The sequence below is a fragment of the Thermobia domestica genome, chromosome 9 (assembly GCF_964235325.1).
Source record: "Thermobia domestica chromosome 9, izTheDome1.hap1.1, whole genome shotgun sequence".
NCBI lineage: Eukaryota > Metazoa > Arthropoda > Insecta > Zygentoma > Lepismatidae > Thermobia > Thermobia domestica.
In genome coordinates, this window is record NC_137462.1 from 109,154,377 (window position 1) to 109,180,370 (window position 25,994).

The 25,994-nt window shown below is 36.8% G+C and overlaps 1 protein-coding gene across 1 annotated transcript in view; it reads left to right on the plus strand.

The window, feature by feature from the left end:
* Positions 1 to 25,994, plus strand: part of Setd3 (SET domain containing 3) — a 331,102-nt gene that overhangs the window by 270,135 nt on the left and 34,973 nt on the right. Inside the window, exon 8 of the mRNA XM_081771689.1 lies at positions 11,857 to 11,971. Coding sequence (XP_081627815.1) covers positions 11,857 to 11,971 — 115 coding nt within the window. The remainder of the gene's footprint in view (positions 1 to 11,856; positions 11,972 to 25,994) is intronic.

Consider the following 25,994-nt stretch of genomic DNA (forward strand, 5'->3'; position numbering starts at 1 on the left):
ACCAAATTTAATCGAAAGTCTAAAAAAATACAACAAATCAAGTTAGTATGGCATTGGACTAACTTTTTTCTCTCAGAATAGTTCTGATACGACATGGAATGAACTCATAGAGAATGTGAGTGGTAGTAAGTGGGATATTACACCATTCCGCATGCAGTGAATCACTCTTCTAAGAAAGAAGATGGAGACAGATATATGTGTTCCGGATTCGTGTTTCCAAAATGAACCAGAGCTTTTCAGTTATGTTGAGGTCCGGAGATTGGGCAGGTCAACGCATGTATTCAGCTTCATCCCGATGTTCCTCAAACCATGCCGCAATAGCTCAACCTGTTTAAATGGGCGCGTTATCATCCTGAAATATGTCGTCATTACCCGGAAACATTCTCCAGCGTCCGGAGTAATGCGACCGGTAAGCGTCAACACGTGGTCACTGAGAACCAAAATATTGCGGTCCAGAGCAACATAGAGCCACTGCTGTTTCCACTTTTGACAGAGACCCTGCGGAACATACGCTTCCTTGGGCGTCCGCTACATGTAAGCATGACTCCAGGTTTCAAATAAGGTGAACGATAACTCATCCGACCATATCATATATTTTGAGTCATTAGCGGTCCATGTATGTTAGCGGCACAATTGGCTTCGTTCTAAAGTGTCGTACGAGCAGTAACTTACCAGCTGCTTCGCCCGAGCAACCCGACCCCCGTATGTCCAAGTTATATGTAACTCCTGGCGGATCGTGATCGTTGATACAAGCTGTAAGAGGTGCTGCTTGAGTTCTTTCGTAGCTTGCACTGCAGTCACGCGACAGTTGTAAGTGACAATCCGCTTTAATGCTAAGTGGTACCTGTTCCTCCAGTGTGGTTTAGCCGTAAGCTTTTTAGGCGTCATCGTGGACACTATTCCTCTCAACACACCCAATACACTTGCCACTTTCGTCATGCTCGCACCACATAACCGAGTGCCAACGATTTTCTCTCTTTGAAGGTCATCCATTTTACACTATAACCGTCTGTTCAGTTCACTACACACTACCGCTCCATTGCTTCTTACCTAGTACGGAGTTTGCCCTAACACACTACACCAATAGCTTGGCACTTCGGTTGCCGTTTGGCCGTTGCCAATCTAGCTATATACGTCTTTCCAACAACTGGTGTTTGTATGTTTTCGATTACCGCCTGTACATTTGATATTGCTCAACCAACGATTAAATCCCCGGCACCTATCATCAGAGAAATTATTCCTGTCAAGATCGGTCGTAGTCGGTGGGTGAGACGTCAGGAGAATACGTGGATTAGAAATAGTTTCATACTGAGACTCACAGAGGATCTTACTGTTGAGCGACATGTGAGCGTGCCTTGTCATAGATCATTAAGACAGCATATCTTTCACCATTGCAAGATACTTGTGATGCATTTTGTCGAGTTAACCTTGCAGTGATCTGCATTGATGATATCGTAGCGACTGAGAGAGACAATGAGAGCCTCAACAGCATTATTCAGGTGGTTGGTTGTTTTTGGAAACTGTTTTGAAAGCTAATCACGATCCAGACACTGTCCAAACGTAACGGTGGTCCATTTTTAATCAGAATGACAATCCGATATTGGAAACGTTCATAGTTATTCCATAAACTCAGAAAACTACACACCTCGAGACTCCAACCCTTGTTCACCTGTGTCAACTCACGTAACATCCATGAACCCAACTTTTTAATTTTACTGGTCGCGAGGAACCGCCAAACGACAATGGTAGGTTATATGCAATGACACGAACATATTCCCAAGGGTCCGCTTCCACGGTGTTTTTGAGGAGCTCATTATAACATGATCTTGCTCGGTACTCGCGGGGCTCACTTTTCAATGTTATGTCACCGACACGAAATTTCACAAACCAACAGCGTATAGTGCATTCATTCACCATTCCCAAATGCAGTGTTTCGAGGCTAAATGGGTAGAATATCCCAGTTTGAATTCGTAGGGAAAAATTACATGCAGTTGTTAGTTTTCCATTGTGCACTTTCACAAGACTCTGTTCAACAACACACTGCCTTCTGACTAATTGGGCATCCCAGCCTGTTTCCACAATATGTACGAAGCTTCTGATGTACTCGTAACCTCGGTCTTTCCATTGGGAGGGTTATTTCTCATTGTTTTAACGTCGTACGATTGTGCACTGAGGTTAAGGAAAGACGATGATGGTGAAATGGATGATAATGGTGAAATGAAGGAAGCGGAAGGAAATGGTGAGTCCCGAGAAACACAAGCTCACGGTCTTTTTCAACCACAAAGCCACATGATAGGGCTTGGTCCATCATTTCAATCGCACTAAGCCAATACGTATAGGATGGATCGAAATAAAGTTCGATTTCCATATTTTGTAATTGGCCAAATGTGTCTTGATATTATATAGCATGTGAAAGTAAACAAATCCTTTGCCTTTTGACAGGTATTTTCTCAAACTACAGTATACCTTGGTAGATACTGTATTATAGTTTAACACTCATTAACTACGTATAATAAATGCTATAATAATAGATGTTACTATAATGTATTATAATGAATAATTTAGGAGGAGAGAGTGCGCGGAATGTTTACACTTAAACAATAATACATTTTTAAAAAACAATATTAGAAAAAAAAACTTCTTCGAGTCCGATATTTTCTTATTCCTAAAGAAAATTATTATTATTATTATTATTATTTTTTTAGGTTTCAGGCAGTGTATTAAAAATATATGCTTCAAATCCAAAGTCATATAAAAATACTGTACAAAAGATTAGATTAGATTAGTTACATCGAAAAACAACTTCCATTAAATTTATTGAAAATGTACTGAGGTATCAAAACTTCAAATGCAGGTAGAGGCATGAAGAAATTCTCTTTTACAGAAAAAGTTTTCTGTCCGTAATAAGAATGTTAATAACTAACTTTTAGTGTTGTTAAAATCTTAAGGTATGTTTTCTGATAGGAAGAAAATTCCTTCAATGGCTGCATCTGATGCACGTAAATAGGACAAATTTTCTCCATGGTCGGAAAAGACGCGAATCCTTAGACCAGTCCCTTAGCTGTAGGGTGGCTAGAAGGAGCTCAATCCTCCTGACACTTTCAGTTGTTTATTGGTATAATTGTATGTATGACTGGCTTGGATTGGAGTCAGCGTCCCGTTCAGCAGCGAAGCTATATGAGACGTGGAACTATAAGTTAAGTAGAATCCGAACCACATGAGCTCCCGCCGGGAATCAAACCCGGGCTTCCCATTCCGAAGGTATTTAGTGTGTCCACATGGACACGAGAGAGCTCTTTTATGTATGTATGAGTGTATGGTGAACTGAAGTTAGCCTCCAAAAAATTACTTCTCCCTTTTAATCATACCACTAATTTTATTTTATTTTATTTATTTTTAACTTTTGACACCGTTTCAACACTCCGGCCATCTGAGATTTAATCTACAGCTTAACGATGAAGAGGAACTCTTGCCGGCAAAGTACACATGACAACTACTCAGTTATTCAGTAGAGTTAAAACCAGAGATGCCCACAAGTGAGTTGCGCCCTTAAAAATATTTTTGAGGTACATAATTTTCATAGATAATGGTATAGTAAACTGGAGAATTTGGAAGGAGAAGGGTATACTTGAGGGGTAGGATGGTAAATTTTGGGGAGAGATAATGGTATATTTGGGGATTGCATCCGTAAATGGTTGGGGGATGGACACCCTGTTTGGAACCCTAGAATTTCTGGATGTTTTCGTTTTCCTGTTAGTCTCACTGAATCAATGTACTTTCTTAGAATTATCGCCTCTTAGGCAATAATGATAATAGGAAGCCGCGGTAACTCAGTCGTACAGCGTTTACCCCTCGTTTGATCTTAGCCTGCTGCAAGTGAGCTTTGTAGGGGAAAACTTTCATGTCCATGGGGTTTCTTCGGGGTACTTCGTTTCCTTCTACTTAGTTCATTCCACCGTTATCATCTATCTCATCATCGTCGTCTCCCTTAGCCTCCGTGCATAATCGTGGAACATTAAACTAAATAATAATAATCTTTATTTCAGTGGCACGAATAGCTTGTTGGCAAAAAATACAATAAATACGATAATAATAATAATAATAATAATAATAATAATAATAATAATAATAAAGTATCCTCACAAATTGTGTTTTAGTTTCTAAGTAGAAGGTCGAACACGGAAAGAATGAAGGAAAGTTGTCTATAAAATATATAAATATTAAATGTGAAAACCAAACAAGAATCGTTATAGAAGAAACCGGATTTTGGTAAGAAATGAAATCTTTAAGTTTTACGTCCCACGGTTATGCCGGTTAGGCTAAAGGAGACTGTGATGATGAGAGATGAGTGAAATGAAGAAAGTGGGAGGAAATGGGAGAACCCCGAAAAAACCCACGAGCACGGTGTTTGTCCACCACAAAGTCCACACGGCGCGAGATGGGATCGAACCAGGGACCCCAAGCACTGGAGGTGAACGCTCTACCACTGAGCCACCGCGCCCCTTCGAATTTTGGTAAGAGTTTCCACTCCTCAATACTTCTTCCTACATTAGTTTATATATATAATATAAAATTAAACGTACAGAAGTTGCGTGTTAGGTAATCCAAGATCTTTCGTACAGACAATTACTTTATCATTTATTTTAGTTACGAAACCACTTCCTGGGTCTGTACGTGTTTCGTGAAATTCAAAAAAATTAACTTAAAAATTCTAACACGGAGAAACTTAATGTTTAGCTTGAGTACTAAGAACAATTACTAAGAAAAATTGGGCATAAAGAAAAAAATAATTTAAGTAGAAAGAAAATATGTGAAAAAAGCGGTGTGAATAATCTAATGAGCCAACGTAGTAAACTGGTGTTCCCAAGGAAAGTGTGCAATTAAGTAGAAAGTTTTTGAGCCGTACTGGAACATTATTTTTAATTATGATAGAATAGTTCACTTACTCACCACATAGTAATTGTCACTAACTTTACTTTGTTGTCTGAATATTACCACTAAAAGGAAGAAAGAATTTTAAAAAAACAACATATAATTAACACTAACTCAGAACCCATAAATCTTTTAAAATGTATTGAACAATACCATTAAAAATTCTTAATTAGTAGCAAAAGAAAAAGTATAGTTTTGAGAAGTGATTCGTTGCACACTTTTGGTGCTTCGGTGGCTCAGTGATAGAGCATTCACCTCTGGTGCGTGGGGTCCCTTGTTCGACCCCAGCTCGCGCCAAGTGGGCGAACACCGTGCGTAGGTTTTCTCGGGGCTCTGCCGTTTCTTCCGATTTCTTCATTCCACCATTTCATTCTTTTCTCATCATTACTGCCTCTTTTACCTATCCAGCATAACCGTGGGACGTAAAACTCATAATTTCATTTTTGTTGTTATTGTTGTTGCACGGTTTTAATTCTATACGTAATAGGAAAAGTGTAACTGACAATCATAACACAACTAAACGAAGACTGCTTTTAACTGCGAAAATAGTTAACCTGTAACTTTTCGGTTTCCGATTTTTAGGAAAGTACAGATTTCATAGTTATTTTAAAAAGTTCGTATCACAGGACTTAGTTGGTCTTGACACATGGATCAAGAAGCAGGATACTATGAATAGAGCATTTTTTTAAATACGCACATTCGGCGAACCATCTCCTCAGAGGGCTCAAGGAACATTGAAAATGCTTTGCAATGCATTGAAATTGACCATCACTGATACTGACAATGCAGCAAAAAGTTCTTTGTTTTGTAGTTCATTGTTTTAATTTGTTAATGAAGTGAAGCCTGCATAGATTATGATGTACCATAAATTAAGAGCTGTAGTAAAGAAATAGGTTTAAAATTGCGATCGGGTGGACATTGTACATCAAAACTTAATAATTATGAATTCATTCAACAGATGTTCACTCATAAACGTCAGGTGATGTTTCTTGCATGTGAAGCATTGTGACTTTCTGTGTTAAGGAGACAAAGTCTTAGCCGGGAGTTTTTAATTTAAGCGAAAGTTTTTTCAACGAAAATTGAACTTTTTATTTATTTATTTCAGTATGATATCAGGTTAGACATAAATATAGTAATTCCCAGTTTTATTCATTGACTAATAGCTAATCTGATTCCGAAATTAGTTTATTCATAGAAGAGATAGAGTGAAATATACTGGGAGAGAGAAATATCACAAATTTTCGTACAAAAAGAAATTCATGATAAAGCATCGTCGTACTTATATGTACAGAGTTTTTCAAAACAACACCGACAACGTTTGGGAGGTGATTCCTGACACCAAGATAAGACAAAAAGTATAGACCTACCTGGGTGCACAAATACTTCGTTTCGGAGTTATAGGCTGCCGAAAACATGAAAAAATGAACTTTGAAGGTCCATAGCTCCAAAACTATGGGATCTACCGCAGTCACGTCAGGACTTCACTTAGGAACTAGTAAGTGCCTATCCACATATCCAAGTTTTAGAACCCTGCGGTACTTCCACAACAATTTTCATAAATTACTTGGTGAGTACTTCAAATTATATGCCTGTTGGCAAACTAACTCTATAAAAATTGTTGTGGAAGTACCACAGGATTCTGAAACTTGGATATTTGGATAGGGCACATAATACTTCCAAAGTGAAGTTTTCACCCGACTACGGTAGGTCGACTAGTTCTGGAACTATGGACCTTTAAAGTTAAATTTTTCATGTTTTCGGCAGCCTATAACTCCGAAACGAAGCATTTGTGCACCCAAATTGGTGTATACTTTTCGTCTTATCTTGGTGTCAGGAATCTCCTTCCGAACGTTGTTGTTGGTGTTGTTTTGAAACACCCTGTATACACAAGTATTGTCTACAGTAAATGCATTATCGCTGCATAATGTTTCTTTGTTAAAAATAGCATCTTCGCATCTTCTCTCGTTAAACGAAGAGAATTATTCAGTTCTGAAGATAATGACACTTGCATTCGGCTTCAACAAGATTTTTGTGGAAATACCAGAAATACCATCTTTTGAAAATATTAGATTTAAAAACCGCGATATAGCCAACAAGTTGTTCTATGGTACCCCAATGACTTTGTTTTAAGGGGAGGGGAGCTTTCTACATACTAAAAACAAACCAAAAATTCTTTCAAAATATGAAAGCATTAAAATTCACCATACATACGTTCATATTCTTATTATTACTTCAGTATGCTCCTTTTTGAAAAGTGGATCTTGATCTTGACAGTGCGTTATGTTAGAATCACTTGTTCTAGAAACTGTACCAACAAATTATTCATAACGAAACAATTGTGTGTGGAAGTCCATTTCTTTGGTTTTATATGGGCATAAATGTTTTAAATAAAACTTCAAGATAAAATAAGATTGAACTCAGTCAGTGTTATGCAATATTGTATAGTAGAAAAATTAACAATTGTGAGCATCCACTTGGGTAAATATGAATAACAAGCCAGATGATTAATTTGAGTTGTTTTTGTTATTTTATTTTTTCGGTTTATTTTTTAAATATTTTTCTCTTTTTCTTATTATAAGCATGCTTCATTTTCTTTACATATTAAACAAGTTTAATAAACACATAACAGACAAACCGATTTGGGAGGTCAAGCCTTCATTTGATTTTTACCTCTGTTTAAAAGATTTGTACAAAATACTTAAGTATATATATATATATATATATATATATATATATATATATATATATATATATATATATATATATATATATATATATATATATATATATATATATATATATTCGCTTATATATACCCTATATATTCGCTTCATTTGAGAGCTTATAACACTTTTTTTTCCCTCTTACTACACAAATGCGCAAACTACAAATTACATGAAAAAATATAGAATGCATTTCGTTTGAACTGTGACAGTTTCAGAAATAAGGCAATTTGCCATAACTAGATATTTGCCATGAAGCATGAAAAGGCGTGAATGCGAGTGACAGTTTGTTGAAAACTGAGGGACGTATTTCCCTTACGCCTTTTTTTTTTTAATTATTATTTGTAAGCGAAATAAAAATCTCACAAAACAGAAAAAGTAGTGCGTGCTCAAATATTATATATATTGTCTGCACGTATAAAATTGAAAAGGACCACACCTTTACTTAAAATAATAATAAAAAAAGGGAAAAGAGATCTTTTGCACGTTACATACGTGTGTCATGCAAATATCTAGCAAAAGTGAAAGGATGTTAAAAAGTATAAAGAACCAGAATAGTGCAGTGGACCACTTTAAGAAGTTCCTCGCCCCTACTATGTTTATTCATTTCTTTATTTCATGCATTGAGATAAACAAAAAAGGATATTTGGCCATTGTTCTAAAGAAAAGAGTTGTTTCTATTTAATTACGTAGAAAACTTTGCATAGTAAAATGTAAAAGATGTATATTGAGTTGTATGATATGGCGTTTGTTTTATTCACTTCTATTTGTTTTAACGAATCTTAATGGAAATTTAATGTGAAAACTCCGGAGGAGGTTAGTGTGCTATTTAGAATGTATTTAAACAATGAATGCTAGTTCGTGTACCTGATGAAATACTTGTGTAAATCAAACAGTGAGAGTCATTAAATGTTTGTCACGCAAAGTCTGAATTTGCTGTTAGTTGTTTTATACGAAAACCTGGCCATTTTATTTTATTTATTTATTTATACTTTGGAGTGTGTGAAATCAAAGTGAGTTTGCATCTAATTACAACGATCTGCGTATTTTTTTTTTCAATTCCCTTTATGATTAATGAAACCGAACACGTCAAACGATTTTTATTTATTACTCTAGTGACACGCAGTGATGCGAACTCGTAAAAAATCCCATTTTGTAAAATTTTTGTACATTAATTTTTCAAATAGGGTTAAAGAGAATTCTCGTCAAAATTGATGGCTTATATGGGAATTTTCATATATGTCATCGACGCCAATTCCCTATGAGCGGGAAGCAGGCTAATAACGCTTAAATAGATCTGAAATCAGTGCTAATTGTCCAATTTTGTTATTGAAAAGTGCATGTTAGGATAAAAGTGATTTATGCAGAAACTTGTAAAAAAAAAAAAAAAAACGTAAATTGTACTTCGGAGTTCCTGCATAAATCACTTACGCTTACGTCTTTTTTCTTTTTTTTTTTTTTAAATCATGAGTGGAGGAAAGTAAATTACCAAACAATGAACAGCCATTTTCTAAAACGTCCCACACGGAATAATTGGAGAATGAATTACGTTTCATTACGTTCAGTAGAACGTTATGGCGTAAAAGCGTAATGGAAATACTAAAAATTGTCAACAAAATGTGTGTGTGTGTGTGTTTTTTTTTTTTTTTTTTTTTATCAACAATTCAACAGTCTATTTAATTAAGGAAAATATGTATTAGGGATTTTCATTATCGGAATTTACGAATAATGCACTCAAATATTGAAAAAAAGTGACATTCAGTAGTGTCAATTTTCTTATTTTGTAGATTTTGAAAATTTTGTAATTACTTTAGCGCGTGGGAAATTTAAGAGTAAAATGGGAATTTTTTCCTTCAAGATGGGATTTTATAAAGTTCCAGGTTAACATCATTGCTGTTTAGGTAACATAACGTATGTGACAGAGTGCGAAAATATGTGTAACAAATGGTCCATGTTTTGAAGAAGTTACATACTCGTAAAATAATACTTAATTCAGATGGTTGTTTAAGAAGGGTACAAAAGACGGTTGTTTAAGAAGGAAAACTTATTTTGAGTTCAAAGTTTTGTGTGAGTACAGGAATCAGATATGTACCAAGCACCACGTCTATAAATAAATATTTTAAAAAAAGAAAACTTCCTACACTTTAGTGCTAAAATTTTGCAGGAAAAAGTTAGAGGTTGCCTAACAAGATGTGAAGATCCAGTTAAATTGATAAGCTGTCCCAGCCACTGTCTCAGTTATGATATCGTGCGTTTTGGTGACGTATTATCCAACAACGACTAAATTCTTTAAAACGATGGCTATTTTAGGTCATAGCTTTTTGTAAATGCTAAAGTATACATTATAAAACTTTAACACTATAGCCATGCTGTGATTATTATTAATGATCATTTATTATTTTCAATAATAATATTATTATCAATCATATTTGAAGCATTTATAAATTACTATAATGCCAATGAACAGCGGCGGTGAATGTTTTATTTAATACTGTTCCCTCGTAATTATATGCTTAGTTCGTGTGCCTTCTGTGTGGCAGACCCGGGTTCGATTCCCATTTGAAACTCAAATGATCCGGATCGCAGGTTGAGATGTAGATCCACTTTTATATAGCCTGGGTGTTGCAAAAAAACGTTAAACTCTCAAGTAATCAACTAATATGATGTATTTGATTTATTCATAGACATATTTTACATATATTGTACTCTGCTGTGTTTATCTATAAATACCTTCCAAATGAAACATAAATATAAATTATGCTTTGAAGTATTAGCGTCCATTTGAAGCATTGAGAGTTTGGCACGTGGATCTACAGTTTAACGTTAGATCTGAACTAAATGGCTCCCGCCGGGCATCGAACAAGTTCTACAAAAGTTTCTGGATACGCTGAGCATATGGCTGTATAGGGCAAGGGAGCTCCAATTATTGCACATGTTATGCAGACGTAATGAGTAGGGGGGTTAATGGGGACGTGTTTGTGATATTGATCTAATTTATCCTTCAGTGTTAATATTTTACTAGCAAACCCGCACGTCCTGCACTTTCGATAATTACTCGAATTTAAGACGTCCTCGAATCTAAGACGCCCCTCGATTTCGCTGGGTTAAGTTAGGGAAAAATAGTAATGTGTTCTGTTTTTATTATTACTAAAACGCTCTTTGATATTGGTCATTTTCGGTGATTTTTATATGTATCTCTCCTCTCCCCATGTTGCGAGGCATGGCATGATAAAAATTATCCCAGGTCCGAATATCATGTATGTTGAAAATTTGATCGAGATCGTTTGGGTGGTTCAAAAGTTAAGTTCTGTTTATTTTTATATATTTATCTCCCCTCCTCCTCCCCTCCCCTAAGTTCTATCGTCAAAATGAAAATATTTTTTTTAAAAACTTTCCAGGCTCGAACGTCATCTATGTTGAAAATTTGATTGAGATCGGTATGGTGGTTCAATAATTATTAAGGTTTATTTATTTTTATATCTCTCTCCCCTCCCCTCCTCCTACCGTAAGTTCTACCGTCAAAGGGATATGACCCAGGTCCGAACCTCATCTATGTTGATAATTTGATTAAAATCGATTCGGTGTTTTAAGCATGATGAAATCACAAAGACAGTCACTTTTATCTTTTTTTTTACATATATATATATATATATATATATGTCCCCCTTCCCTTCCCCTACATTGTGCCATCAAAGTAAAATGAAAACATCCCAGTTCGACTTCATCTATGTTGAAAATTTGATTGAGATTGATCTGGTGGTTCAAAAGTTATTAACTCACGAACATGGTCACTTTTATTTTTATATTTATTGATTTTTGTATATCTACCCCTCCTCCCGATTCCCTACGTTGTTCTGTTAAAGTGAAATGGTAAAATCCATCCGAGGCACAAACGTCATCTATGTTGAAAATCTGATCGAAATTGGTCGTTTAGTTAAGATTTTTTTTTTTTTATAATTCCCCCTCCCCTAAGTTCTACCATCAAAATGAATAGCTAAAAACATTCCCAGGCCAGAACTGCCGAGATTGGGCGGATGGTTCAAGAGATTAAGAGTCACAAACATAGTCACTTTCAATTTGGATCTGAAGTTTTTTATCCACAGACACAGCTATTAAATAGATACTTGATCTACTTTTAAATAATATGTTGACCATCTTTCATTTCTTTCAAATTAAATTCCGTTGTATTGCTTAATTTCAGATGGGCTGTTTCTACCGTAATGACTCGTCAAAACTATATTCCTTCTTCGGATGCAAACACAATGATCAATGCTCTAATACCGATGTGGGACATGTGTAATCATACTAATGGAAAGGTAAGTCAATTGTTTAATTTTAAATAGTTTTTCAACCCCAATTTCCATATATCTGCAACATTTATTTGCCTAATGTTTAGTAGAAGGGGTCCAGCAATTGTTTCTAAAAAACGTTACAATTTCGGTAATTTTTATTCCCATTAGGTTAGTTTAGGTTAGGTTACGTGAGTTTAGGTTAGTTTATGTTGCATTATGTTAGTGTAGGGGTCCAGCATAATTTTCCCAAAAAATGATAGAATTTCGCGGAAGTTTAGGTTAGATTTTGGTTATTTTAGGTTAGTTTAGGTTAGATTTTGTTACGTTATGTTAAGTCTAAGTACTTGCATCACCCATTTCTCCTGTAACTTTTATGTTTTTTATGTGCTTCTGGACACCTGCTAAACATAACCCCAATGTTTTGAAGTTTGTTCTTTTTTCTTTTTCTTTTTTTTTAAATCTTACTCTCTTTCGTGAAAAAATTTTAATGTGTGTGCAGATTTACTCTTACTTTTAATGGCTATGACTTGTACGTTTCTGATAGTAGTCCGGACCAGATTTTGTTTTTTGTTGCCCTTAGTTCGAAAGATGTTTGCCGCGCACCCCGACGCACAGAAAATAAAAAATAAACTTAGTTTTTGCATACATCTGAAAGGTACAAGGGGAAAACGATCATAATCATAAAACTGAAAAAATGGCGAATCTCAGCTGACGAATACATCGTATGGAATAGTATGGAATAGTTTGTCCGCGTGCTAATAGCATACGTGAAAACAACACAATCCTCTGTAGAAACGGCTAAAGATATATGTCTAATAAATGCTGTTGGTCTTCAAACTTTAAAAATGCTCTCCTGCAAATTATTGTTTTTGTGACTGATCGTTTTTCCTCTGTGCCCGTAATATTTTTCATCATTTTTGTATAGACCCACATCGTAATGAATTTCGGACGTCAAAATGTCTCGACTTTCATGAAAATGAAATGAAATGCACTTTAGCGTCGTGAATTAAAATCTAGTAATGTCAGGGCTGCCACATATTGCAACGTACTAATAATGAAAGTCGCAGACTCACCCTATGTTATCAACATATTTTCATAAAGAAACAGATATTGCCAGTGCTTAAAACTAAATATTTAATCAGCAATCATCGTGTTCGAATGGATTGCAATTATGTATCTTCAATCACTTTCTTGTTACTATAAATGACTGGGAAAACAGGTCTAAAATCAAAACTATAAGTTCCTAGTAATTTTCTGTGCTGAATAGGCCTACAATCTATTTTAACTTAGTAACCAATATGCTCTTTCGGTTGGTGTAGTGGTTAACGCGTGTCTTTCATATACGTGGTCCCGCAATCGATTCCGCATGGGAGCACATATAAGCAAAACTTAATCATCATTCACTTTCATTAGTTATCCGTTTCGTTTGTGTGTAGGACAAAATCCATGCTAAATTGTGGCAAGGCGGACAAAATCCAAGCGAATAAACTCCAAGGAACAGTATCATGTACGTAGCTGTGGTATGTGCCTGTGAATACCCTAATTAAAGTGTATGTTTGTTTCTTAAATTGTCATGCATTCTAAAGTTTTATCTGTAATTCTTCAATTTATTCAAATCACATTTCATTTACTTTTAAAGAACTGAAAATCCAATAAAACATGTAAGATTGTCATAGTAAGAGTGCAGATGAGCTTTAATTACTCATAAAATATTCTGGCTCCTTCTAGGACATGCCCAGGTGAATCCAATTTAGGGTGATCACAAATATTTTGACTAAAAAGAGTATACTCACATAGGGCCGGCAAGAGCGGTCGCGGGCCTCTTACATGTTCCCTTATGACTTTTTACGTACTTACCACTTAGGACGGAGGTAAACTAAAATGAAGATTAAGGCTGATTTTGAACTCTTTATTAGACCATTAATGCGTTTAATTTACATGTTAAACAGTATTGCTACATCTCCAAATAAGTGAATAATAATAACTCTAAACCTAGCCTATGTTCACTGTTCGCCGGAAAAAAACTCATTAATTCACTATTTATGATTTTGTTTAGACCCTATACTTGTTGGTTCTAAGATTTTTGAAGGCTTTAAAACTAAAATGATTAAAAAATAATATTTAATACAATGGTTATCAAAATAACAGAAAAAAGTAACTTATCTATTTGTAATAGCAAAAGTTCTCTCCCAATGCTCAATCAAATGCTCGAAACAAAATAATTTGTGAAGGAAATACAAAAAGAACGTATTAAATACTGTAGTTAATAAAAGTTGAGAAAGTAAATGTTCTCAACCATCCAACCGACCCTGTACCCCGATGGCAGAACTTTCTTTGTCTTTCTGCGATGAGCTTTTGTAAGTCAAAAATTTTCTGCAGAAGAAAGACTTCTGATTGTTAAAAATACGCTTTACGCGACGTAAAAAACAGTTAAAACTATATGTATGCGAGTTGTCCGTGCATTTAAGACATCTACTCATAGCAGGCATACACTTGTCTGTTGGCTATATATATATATATTTCCTCTGGCAATTTTTTTTGCACAGGCGCGGCAAATTTTCTGCGATCACATCGCAGATCGCGGCATATTCTGCTATTGGGCCCTGTACTATGAATATCTTTGCACAAATTGTTGCTATAAATAATTATATAGAAATAAACTATGCAGTTAGTCTTACTTAACTAGAGACATGAAGCATTAGACCTAATTTAGTTATTTCAATGAAATATTTCTCAAATTAATTATAGTGTGATTAATAATGTGATATTAATAGTAATTGTCTATAGGAGAGATTTATTATATGTATTACTACTAGACAACTGTTACAATGTATCCTTTTCTACATATAGTTACAACAAAATTCCCTTTCTGGCCTTTTTCAGGGCGAATTCATCAATGATAGCATCCAGGTTGGTACACTTGACAAGTTCTGTCTTCACTGCCAACAAGCCTAAGCTTGATAATCTGTCTTGACACATTGTAGAGCATAAAAAATTTTTTACTCTATTTAACAGAGAGAAAGAGCGCTCTGCACTAGCAACGGTAGCAGGGATCGTAGCGAATATACGAAGGGCCACTGTCAGATTTGGAAATAAAGTTTCTAGATTCAAAGTTTTGATGTTATTTAGGAGATCCTATGGTGCAAGCGTTTTCTCACCAAAATTGGACGAATATAACAATTTCAGGCTATGCAATTCATCAGAAAAATCATCTAAATCGCTGGACTAGTGCAGCTGGTTGTTCTTGGATCTGGTCACCTGTCATTTCTTTGCAAGACCATAGTACACAAAAATTGTTACACAAAGAGCGCACTGACTGGAAGCGAACTGACATATCTCCTATGACACTGTCCAGCATAACATTAAACACTTCACGCTTAAAAACTTTTTGGATCAGGATCATCATATGCATTATCGCCGTCTTCTTCATCAGTTAGTATCTTTCGTTTCCTTTCTCTCTTCTGTTGTTCTTGAAGATGTTGGGGCCAACCTATGTTTTCAGCTACCACCAGAGCTTCACTAAATATCGGATTTCATCCTTACGAATCACCTTCAAATCTTCTAATAAAGAATTTAAATATTTTGACGCAACATCCATTGTTTCACCACGCTGCTGCAATACTCGATTTACGATGTCTACTGACTTCAAAATCTTGAACCAAATAGATGCAAGAAGAGGGCAGTTAAAGGTTTTTAAATATTTTTTCAGTCCCTCTATGTTTTGACGACATTCCTCCATAAGGTTTAGCAGAGTTAATTCTTCAAGGGCTTTTATTAAACCTGGAAGATGTGCAGCAATTGATTTGACACTATTTATCTAGCAGACGAGCATGTCTTTGACATTGAGTGAAGAGAGCTAGGAATTTTCTTTCTTAAAATTTCCCATCTTTGGGGGCTAGACTAAAAATGTTATACAATTTTTGAACATCTCCGAAAAAAAATAATTGCAGCTGAACAACTCTCCGCTGCTTACAGTTTCACTATGCTCCTTTCATGTTGCTCCCATTGTCGTACCCTTATCCTTTACAGTCTTCCAATGGGATTTCAAATTCTTTCAGCTTATTCAAAATCAGCTCAGCTATGGCTTCTCCATTTTTTTTTTTTTTTTTTGAACTATCAGTGAAGCATAACAATCTTTCTTCAACTTGGTAAGGTTGGTTTTCTTTTTCAGTCAAATTGACATATCTTATTAAAATTGCTGTCTGTTCGACATGTGCTGAGTCGAGTGTTGCATCAACTATTATAGCGTAATATCTCGCTTTTTCTCTTTCTTCTAGAATTTTCTTTGTCACTTGGGCAGCACATAAACTAATAAACTCATTCTAAATGTCGTGAGACAAGTAATGAACTTGCATTCTCTCTGCCTTGTCTTGGAAAGAGCGAACTTTATTTAAATGCTCATTCAAAGTAGGATCATAATTAGCAAGCAGTTCTAAAATTCCCAAAAAATTCCATTAGATGGGTCCCGGATTTTTTTCGTTATTACCTTGAAAAGGAAGCCCTCTTTCAGCTAGGAACAAAGTGACATTGAGCAATCTCTTTAAGAGCTCGCGCCACTTATCTTTCTCCTGCTGGATAGAGTGCAATAGCAAGCCTGTCAGCGGTTTATCCTTTTTCGATTTCATCACCTCTGACTTCCACTGAATATAACATATTGTATGGCTAGAGCTATTTTCGTATTCGGGCACTTTATCAAAGAGTTTCTTCCAACGTTTTTCTGTCGAGAAACCTTCAGGAAGTGCCAACAAAGAACGTTGTGTCTGATGTAACTTGCTGAATATCCTACAAGGTAAACAGTAAAATGCCTTTTTGACTTTGCTACAAAACTAGCTAATCTCGTGTAATCAGTTCGCCATTGGTAAGTTTCTTTTTAAATACCGAAGTTGGCACGGAAAGAGTCTTCAGGGAAATGTTCTGGCATAGGAATATGGGGATACTTTAAGTCTCGACTTGCATCAAAACTAGAATCGCCTATATCAAAGTGTCTGTATGGCCATGAGGATGACTAGTGCATAGCCGTAGCAGGCCTACAAAGACGAACATCAGTATCAGAATCAGCTTTATTATTTACAACAGCTTCATTTAATTTGCTTTCATTTAAGTACTAGGTACGGCCACTTACAAAAGTATCTCCCCCCAAGTGCTCTAATTCTATTACTTGGGGTCCAGGCCATTTGCAGTTGTGAGAACGCCTAGACAGATGTAACCCAACTTACACGTAACTTTTCTTGGCACTGACAGCACTTGGTAGACCTGATCCAGGTGTTAATACAGGTAAAATTGTAAAGTAGGCGACTAACGAAACAGTTCTCAATTCTAAGATGAATCTCAAGGTTCGGATCGAATTTTCCAAAGTACACCATATATTAATCTCAATATTGCTGTGCATGTAATGTATTATTTCTTTATATACTGTATATTTAGAGAAATAAAAAATAGTGACCTCGCATGAATCAGAAAATGCTTGAAAGTAGCTGAAAATATCAAATCTACAACAACTGCTGGGAATAAGTTAGTAAATGATTGCCTTCATTGAGAGACCTCCAATTCTCCTAATTTTCTTTCTGGAGGAGAGAAGATCTTTCTTGTCACACTGAGTATGTATGGAAATTGAAATTTGAAAAAGTTTCAACCTAGCCGGGATTTGAACCCGGGCCTGCCGGACAGAAGTTCAATACGCTAATCACTTACCTCCCGCATCACTTCATCTTTTTTCTAAACTTTTAGTTAGTTAAAATCGTTGCATGTAAGACTATACAAAATACTCATGCTCGTATAAGAAGACGTTCCTTATGAGTGTTACAATGACTTACTCGAGATTTCTTTCTTTAACTCAAAAACAAGTTATATAGACCTTCGTCACTGAGGAAAATATCACGAAATGTTCTTCAAGTTGAGACTACCTCATCATTTTTAACTGCTCCCGATTTACATTACTACTATTCTTCCTCATCGTAACTTCTAATTTCCAAAGAAGAAAAGCCGGCAGCATTTACGCCGATCACAATAGTTTTATATTCTCGCGCTACCCTAGTCAGATGTTTGGAGTTGGTCATGTAAAATGTACAGAAAAATTTAAGCAAGAGAACAGAACCTAACCAACCCCTGCGGGGCTTCTAATCCGTTCCTACTACTACTACTACTGCTACTCTTCTTCTTCTTATTATTATTATTATGGATCCGTATAGTAAAACTGCAATCTTATTTTAATGAAAAAATGTTATGAAATTTTAAAAAGAAATCCTTGGGCAGGGTTCGAACCCACGCCAAAAACTATTTTCATTACTAGAGTGTTACCCTAGTACGCTCGGCCACGAGGGCCGACAGCAGTTGGCCTTAATTTCCGCTATATGTCATGACTTTATGTCCTATCTATATTGGCCAATAAGATCAGAAGATATCTGAAATTCTTGGAATCCGCGACAATGCAAGCCGGCAGACAGGCACGTAGCCAGGATTTCGTAATGGCGGGAGTCCGTGACGAAATATTGAGGTTATCACACCGGGGCTGGGTCATTCAAAACTATTTTACTGGCAAAATATTTTGGTTCGTTTAGCCAGGATTTTGTAATGGGGGGCGTGACATGAAATATTGTGGTTACCCACAAAAAGTTCGATCAATCTAAACTATTTTACTAACAACGTAACCATATTGGTTTGTTAGGTCTTTCGAACTCGGGTCTTTTCTTCTTTTTCTTGTTTTCGTTTAATGCAGTTAAGGTGGATCACTAGGTGATCTCGGTGCTATGTTAAACACTGCTTGAATAGTGCGGCGTTGCCAGGTAATGTCGAGTGTTTATTGGTGCCAGATAATAAAGGAAGTAATCATGGAATTCTGCGTGCATACTTACTGGATAAATTAGTTTTCGACCCTTACCGCAATTCACAGCTAAGTTCCGCTTCTCGAACTGCAACGCTAGAATTCAGGAATTAAACATACAAATTTGGCAACAACGCATTATGGCGTTCTACAACAAGTTTCTTCTCAAAATCTATTTCCTTAAATATGAATTAATATTTAAATAAAATATGAAACATAACACGAAAAATGGTCAAATAATATATCTATTTCGTAATGACATTGTTACTTCTATCCGGAACCCCGGGCCCACCCCTGCAGCAGACATTATTTTCGCATTCTTTGAATTGCATCAACACGTGTAGAAAAAGAAAGTTCTATTTTTATCTTCCGTAACTACTAGTTTATTCTTTTATCTTTGTATGATTAATTTGTGGTAGATTGACAAATTATGAAACTCGTATGGTAGAGACACGGGTTCAAATCCTGTCGTGGCAGCGCCGTAACTTAGATTTTTTCTGGGGAGGGAGTAAGCTTTAATACGCGTATTTGCGCCCCTTAGAAGTCATTTTCCTAATTCTTGGGCCCCCTCTTTCCAACCTTATCTTACTCTATGGGCCCCCGGAGCCTGTGGGCCCTCCCACACAGCAAGGTCTGCAGGGTCGTTAGTTATGCCTCTGGGCACGTTCCATACATGACAAATTAATTAAGAGGATAAATCTGACAATAATATACGAATATATATTATTTCTAGGGCCCCTCATAGTAGACATTTTTTTTACTGAAATGGGCCCACGACTCATTTTTGTTTTATTTACCTTTTGTGTGCTGTTCTGTTTATGTAATTAACCTGACCTGTTTGATGCTTCACTTATAATTTCATGTTCGTATCGTATATGGAGTAAGACAATTTTGTGTTAAAATGGGGCCCCCTCGAACGGCAGGGAGCTTCCCTTCCTGCCCCCCACAAATTACGGCCCTGCGTCGTGGCAATCATTTGTTTCTTAATTGGAAGGTATTGTTTATTTAATTGATTTTGTAATTCTGTTATTCCTTTATTATTATTATTATTATTATTATTATTATTATTATTATTATTATTATTATTATGGGGGCCGCGGTGGCTCAGTGGTAGAGTGTTCACCTCTGCTGCTTGGGATCCCGGGTTCGATCCCAGCCCCGCCAAGTGAACTATGTGGTGGACAAACACCGTGTGCGTGGGGTTTCGCGGGGTTCTCCCGTTTCCTCCTACTTTCTTCATTCCACCATTTCATTCATTACTCATCGTCACCGTCTCCTTTAGCCTAACCGGCATAACCGTGGGACGTTGAACTCAAAGATTTCATTTCATTTTTCATTATTATTATTTTATTATTGTTGTTGCAAAGTCGGGACTTGACTTAATTGGATTTCAAGTCTTTTTGTTGAATAATCAAGACACTCCACTTTAGGGGGTTTGGGGCTGGGAAATACCAGGTTATCATAAAATAAGTATCGCTCTTCAGACAACTCTGGAGACATAACCAGTTGACAAAATGAAACCAAAGTTGGTAGGAGTACATTTGGAAACATGCAGAAGCGATTGAAGTAGAAAACAAAATTAGTTCCAGTTTTCGCCACTAGAGGTATTTGTGGCACTGTACAATGCCTAGTAAGTGCATTGTGGAAGAAAAACGACACTAGTGATGCTAATTGATAAGAAAGGCTGTAATTACCTCTCCTCTGGGTCTCGTGGCATTGATTATCAATGCAAATAATACTCCGTAGTCAGTGGGGATTTACGAGGGCTTTTGGGCTAAAGCTCCCCTTAAAATTTCGGGATGATCATCGGAATCTGCGGGACGCAATTGATGTTTTATTGTTACCTTGTAAGGATAGCAATGCAGCGCTTTGCGAAGCATTTTTCATACAGTTGCATAGAGCATAATGAGATGTTTCAACACTGCCGTCGCACTTACCACGCCACTGTTCTGACTGATTTCTCCACGACGGCATGGATTTCTCTACGAACATTTTGAACTTCTTCCTGCCTTACACTCTTCGACCTCTTCCTGGTCTCAACCCTAACATGCCGGTCTCCTCAAACTTTCTCGCCATTTTTTTAAGGCACATTATGTAGTGGGACCACGACGTAACCCCTATCATCGGAGATATTCACGAATAGTACCAGTATTATTGTTCAACGTATAGTAAAGTTTTACTAACAAGCATCTTTCTGGCAACTTTAATACCATGGTTGCTCTCTTGGTACTCCATTCGTAACCTGGTCGTGAACTATACAAGAACTCAGGTGCTTACTCACGCCTGCATGTGTTTCAGTGATACGGGTTCGAGCCCCACTATATGCCAGAAGTGAACTGCTCTGACTTTGTTAATGTCCGATATTTGTTTCACTTTTCTTCCCACACTCTTTGCCTTGTGATCAAGGGGTCCCGGGATCGATTCCCGTGAAGACACGTGAGTCGGATCCTATGTTAACCTGTAGGTTCCGTCCTTAAAACGTCATCATCATTTTATACGGTACTAGTCGCCATGGGTTTTCCTTGCCCAGGGACCTTCACGTCAAAGACCTGCCTTCGGGCAGAATTCCGCATCACCAGCATCGCACGCAACACATCACTACACCACAGGGTTATTAATAGGAGTACAAATCAATTCCACGCGTCGCACGGGGGCATAATTACGCCTTTCTTTCATTCAATATCAAAAATATCATTTGTCTTCCATACTGCACTTACCTACGTAACACTCAACAGCAATACAATAGCCTCTGGAAATGATATTTGACACTAATCTGTCCCAGAAATTTTGTGGGGAGCTTGCAGTTTATAAGCATAGGAAAGACCAATGTTTAACTTCGTTTTTGTAAGATACCCAAGAATTTTAAGGGAGCACTTCGGCCCAAAACCCCCACTCCGTAAATCTGCCACTGATCATGGAGTATTAATAGCATTGGTAATCAATGCCACGAGACCCACAGGAGAGGTAATTATAGCCTTTATCATTTAGCATGACTAGTGTCGTTTTCCTTCCACTCTACACTTACTTGGCGTTGTACAGCGCCACAATTACATCTGGTGGCAAAAATTGGAACTACTAATTTTGTTTTCTACCAATCGCTTCTACATGGGCCCAAATATACTCCTACCAAGTTTGGTTGCATCCTGTCAAGTGGTTACGTCTCCAGAGTTGTCTGAACAGCAATACTTATTGTGCAATAACCTGGTATTATCCTGTTGCTTTTCATTTGTTTACTTACACGCTACACCAAGCCTGGATACTACATTTCGCCTTTCTACATCTACGGAAAGTATCCTAAAGATTTTGATGATCATAAGAGAGTAAGTGAATAAGTGATGAGATCAATGAAATTTGCGTATTAACATTTAAAATATCAGGTTGTCGGAAAAGTCATGACGTATTTCGGTAAAATATGACAAATGATGATTTGTGGATATACTAGAGTTATTCGGATCATGCAATAGTTATAAATAGCTAATATGTTGAGCGTTTTGTGTATTACTATTGCTCTTTGTTTTGTTTGGTTTTCCAGATTTGATCAGAGATAGCGAGAGTCAATGAAAACTTGACCCCACCCACCGTGACCCACTCTGACCCACTACCCACCATGCCCCACTCCGACCCACCACCCACCATGAACCACTGACCCACTAAAACGCATCGTCATCAACTCTCACACATGATCCATGGCCTCTTCTCTACCGAGTAAAGAGTTTATACTTGTAATAAAACCAGGTTGTGAAATTCTAACTAATCGGAGTTTGAATTTCTACGGTCAATCGCTCAATTATCGCTCTGTTACAATAACGATGAATCTGACCTTTTTTACAATATAAAATGGTAAAGTGTTTGCCATGGGCAAAATTACGATGAATTTCAATCAAATTATCATGGCCTAATTATTTCCTTGTTGAATTATCGATACTTTTCAATGGAAGAACTGATTAAATTTGAAAGTCCCAAATCAAGGTAAGTAGACCAACATAGAAGAGTTTACATTACAAATTTTATGTCTATTTTTCTCACAACTTTATGGTTTGATTGCCCTGTGCTCTAAGCGCTCTATATAATAAACAAGCTTCAGCAATTATTATAAAGCACATGGTAAGTATATATGGATATATGATGCGAAGCACTGTATTTTTTGTTGAGTTGATTTTGAGTTTAGCGTCCCTTTCAGCAGCAAGGCTATATGAAACATGGACCTACCCCATGCCGTAAACGTCGCCAACATCTAGTGGACCACTTGCGGATAAACGTCGATCGTCAATATAGAGACGAGTAGAAGGATTGCCGAAGTGTCCCACTGCCGGCAGGGTTTCGTCGAGTCGAAACAGATATCTCGCGTCGGGGTATTGAAGTTACCACCGCGTACCAGCGAGGACTTCGTTTTGGTCCGCGCTCCTTCGATTCGTCGCGGAGAATCGCGAAGGGACCAACACGAACTATCACCAGTCATGTGCATGCGGTTATTATTATATATTATTTTTTCCTGACGAATTGTTCCTAAAGTGAGCTCCGGGGGATCAAGAATAACCTCTGCCTCAACATCATGAAGTGAAAAATCTTGAGATAAGTGCGATAATTGTATGAATTTAGATAGCAACTGTCGTCGATCATTAGAAAGTGAGTATGAAAGAACTATGAAATAAAGTAAATAGACACGCATCATTTTGTTATAAAATGACATGGCAAACGCATTTTATCTTATCCCAAACAGTTATAATCTCATATTCACGGTTAAAGGAACACTGACCAAATTAAAAAGATCTCAACGTTTTATCCCTTTACAAGCGACGTTTCCTTCGTCGCCTCCGTGGCGAAGTCGGAAGAACACCCGCCCAGTAATCATAAGGTTGGTGGTTCAAGCCACCTTCGGGGTACTTTTCTGGTACTTTTTAGTGTTTTTTAGACTCACCTTAATGTAAACAAATCACATATAGGCGATTTAACATTTTGGGGGAGTAATTTTGTGGTCCATTGGCGTTTTGTTGCGTCCCTGCCACTGGTGGACCGCTGGCGGTATAATTTTCAAAACGGAAGAGGGGCCACCGCGGATGGTCGCTGCGGGGCCGCCAATTTTTTGTGAGATGTCGCTAGTTGCCCATCGGTGGTCCACCGACGCTTACGGCATGGGGTACGGATTAACGTAAATCCGAACCACATGAGCTCCCGCCGGGAATAGAACCCGGCTGTATTTCTTCTTTCTCAGCTAATTTCGATCGTTTTCGATCATTTTTACAAACTAACCAACTATCTATTTATCATATGAAGAAGGTGCACCCCTCTCCATAAAGGAGAATGTTAAATGCTATGAGACGTTCTGTTCATTTTTAATAAAGATTTAATATACTGAATTTCAGCTCCGTAAGTTCAACGGCTTGTGAGATACGCATTTTTTTCGCAAATATTCGGATCCCCACTATCCTTTAGGATATTATTATAATGAACGCAATATGATAACATCACAGTTTGTATTTAGGCCTAACTATATACCTAAAGTCATTTTGACTGCAATTTGGCTGTGATGATTAGGCACACAGTTACACTCAATTTTTATATAATAATTTATATATTACAGTGATTCAAAAATGTATTGTTTCCAGTAGATATCTCCTCTAAAACTCTCAGACTGTGTGTCTCGAAAGCCAAGTAGTAGTATACGTCCTATTGCTATTATTACAATTACAAATATCAATATCCAAAAATGCCTCAAGTTCTTTTTTCACTTAGAGATATTCATCTCAGGTAAGTAAACAGAAACAAATGAAGAAGGGAAATGGAGGCCTTGAAAGTAAAACGTAGGCAGATTCACCAGTGTCCAGAAGCATATTTTTAAATCACGCTCAACCCTACTCAAAGGAGCTAAATACGCCGTTCTTGTAAGTTGGAGTTATTCGTTTCTCGCCACGTTGCACAAATATAGCATAAATGAAGTGTCTGTTACTGGCGGCCTTCGTGGCCGAAGGTAATAGCGCAATAAACTAGTAATTATGATTGCTTCTGTCGTGGGTTCAAACGCGGGCCAAGGAAAGTTTTTTTATTTTTATATTTTTTTTTTTACATTTTTAAAACTTTTTCATTAAAATAAGATGAAAATAATACTCAAAAATGAGTGCAGTTTTGCTATAAGAATCCACAGCATAAGTAGCAGTAGTAGTAGTAGCAGGAGGAGGAGCGGCTTACAATCCCCGTAGGGCTCGTTTTGTTCCTCCTTGACTGCCATGATATAAATTTGACCTCAACTGCTTCTTCAATATTCTTCAATTCTAACAAAGTGACAATTTTCTTTTATTACTACTATAATACACAAAACATACGCCAGAAGGTTTGGACAATCGCAAGCTGCAATCAATCAGAAACGTGTTTTGAGTTTCTATGGCTAGGGTCGAGGGTGAAAAAACATGCTGTTCAGAAGATGCTGTCTACAATGCAGTGAGCAGAGTGCGTCGGTAGGTGAGAGTGGGCCATAGTGAGTGGTGGGTCACAGTGGGTCACATGCTATTGACCCACTGACCCACTCAAAAAACTCGATCCATTTGACCCACTGACCCACTCCAACTGGATTTGACACCACATAGAAAATGGAGGACCAAAAATTGCATGTTCACTATATTTTATTGTTTTACTTCAGGCAAGGGAAGAACGCGCGAATAGTGTTTGTGATGTTTGCTGTCCTTTATGTTTCTGTATTTTGTCCCTATTCTTAAAGAGTTAGTGGAAAAACTGTAAAAATCAGTAAAACGCGTCAAAATAGGAAACAAGGTACTTAGGAAGGTTCGTTAAATTTGTTAACTTAAAAAAAACAATCCTCTGCCCTGAAACACCAGCTTCCAATCAATATAAGTATCTGTCCCATGCCGTGCCGTCCAAAAATCAGGGCCCGAGGCGAGAGCATACGAAAGCGTCTCCGTACATATTCAATTTTAAGTATTCAATAATAAGTATTCAATTTTAAGTTGACTTCTCTAGACTATTCATTCTGCATAATACTTTACTATTTTATCATTGTGGATATATACGATTTTGGAACATTATTTTGGAGATAGAACATCTCAGTCATTAAATGTTGTATCAAAGTATAGTAATGAAATGTTGTCATATAGTGTAAACACGTGTTTGTGTTTATTTGTTTACGTCAATAATTTGTAAATGCGTTGAATGTTATGTTTTGTTATGGCTAGATGCTAAGTCGTCAGTTTGTATGTTATTGTGATTTGCAATGTT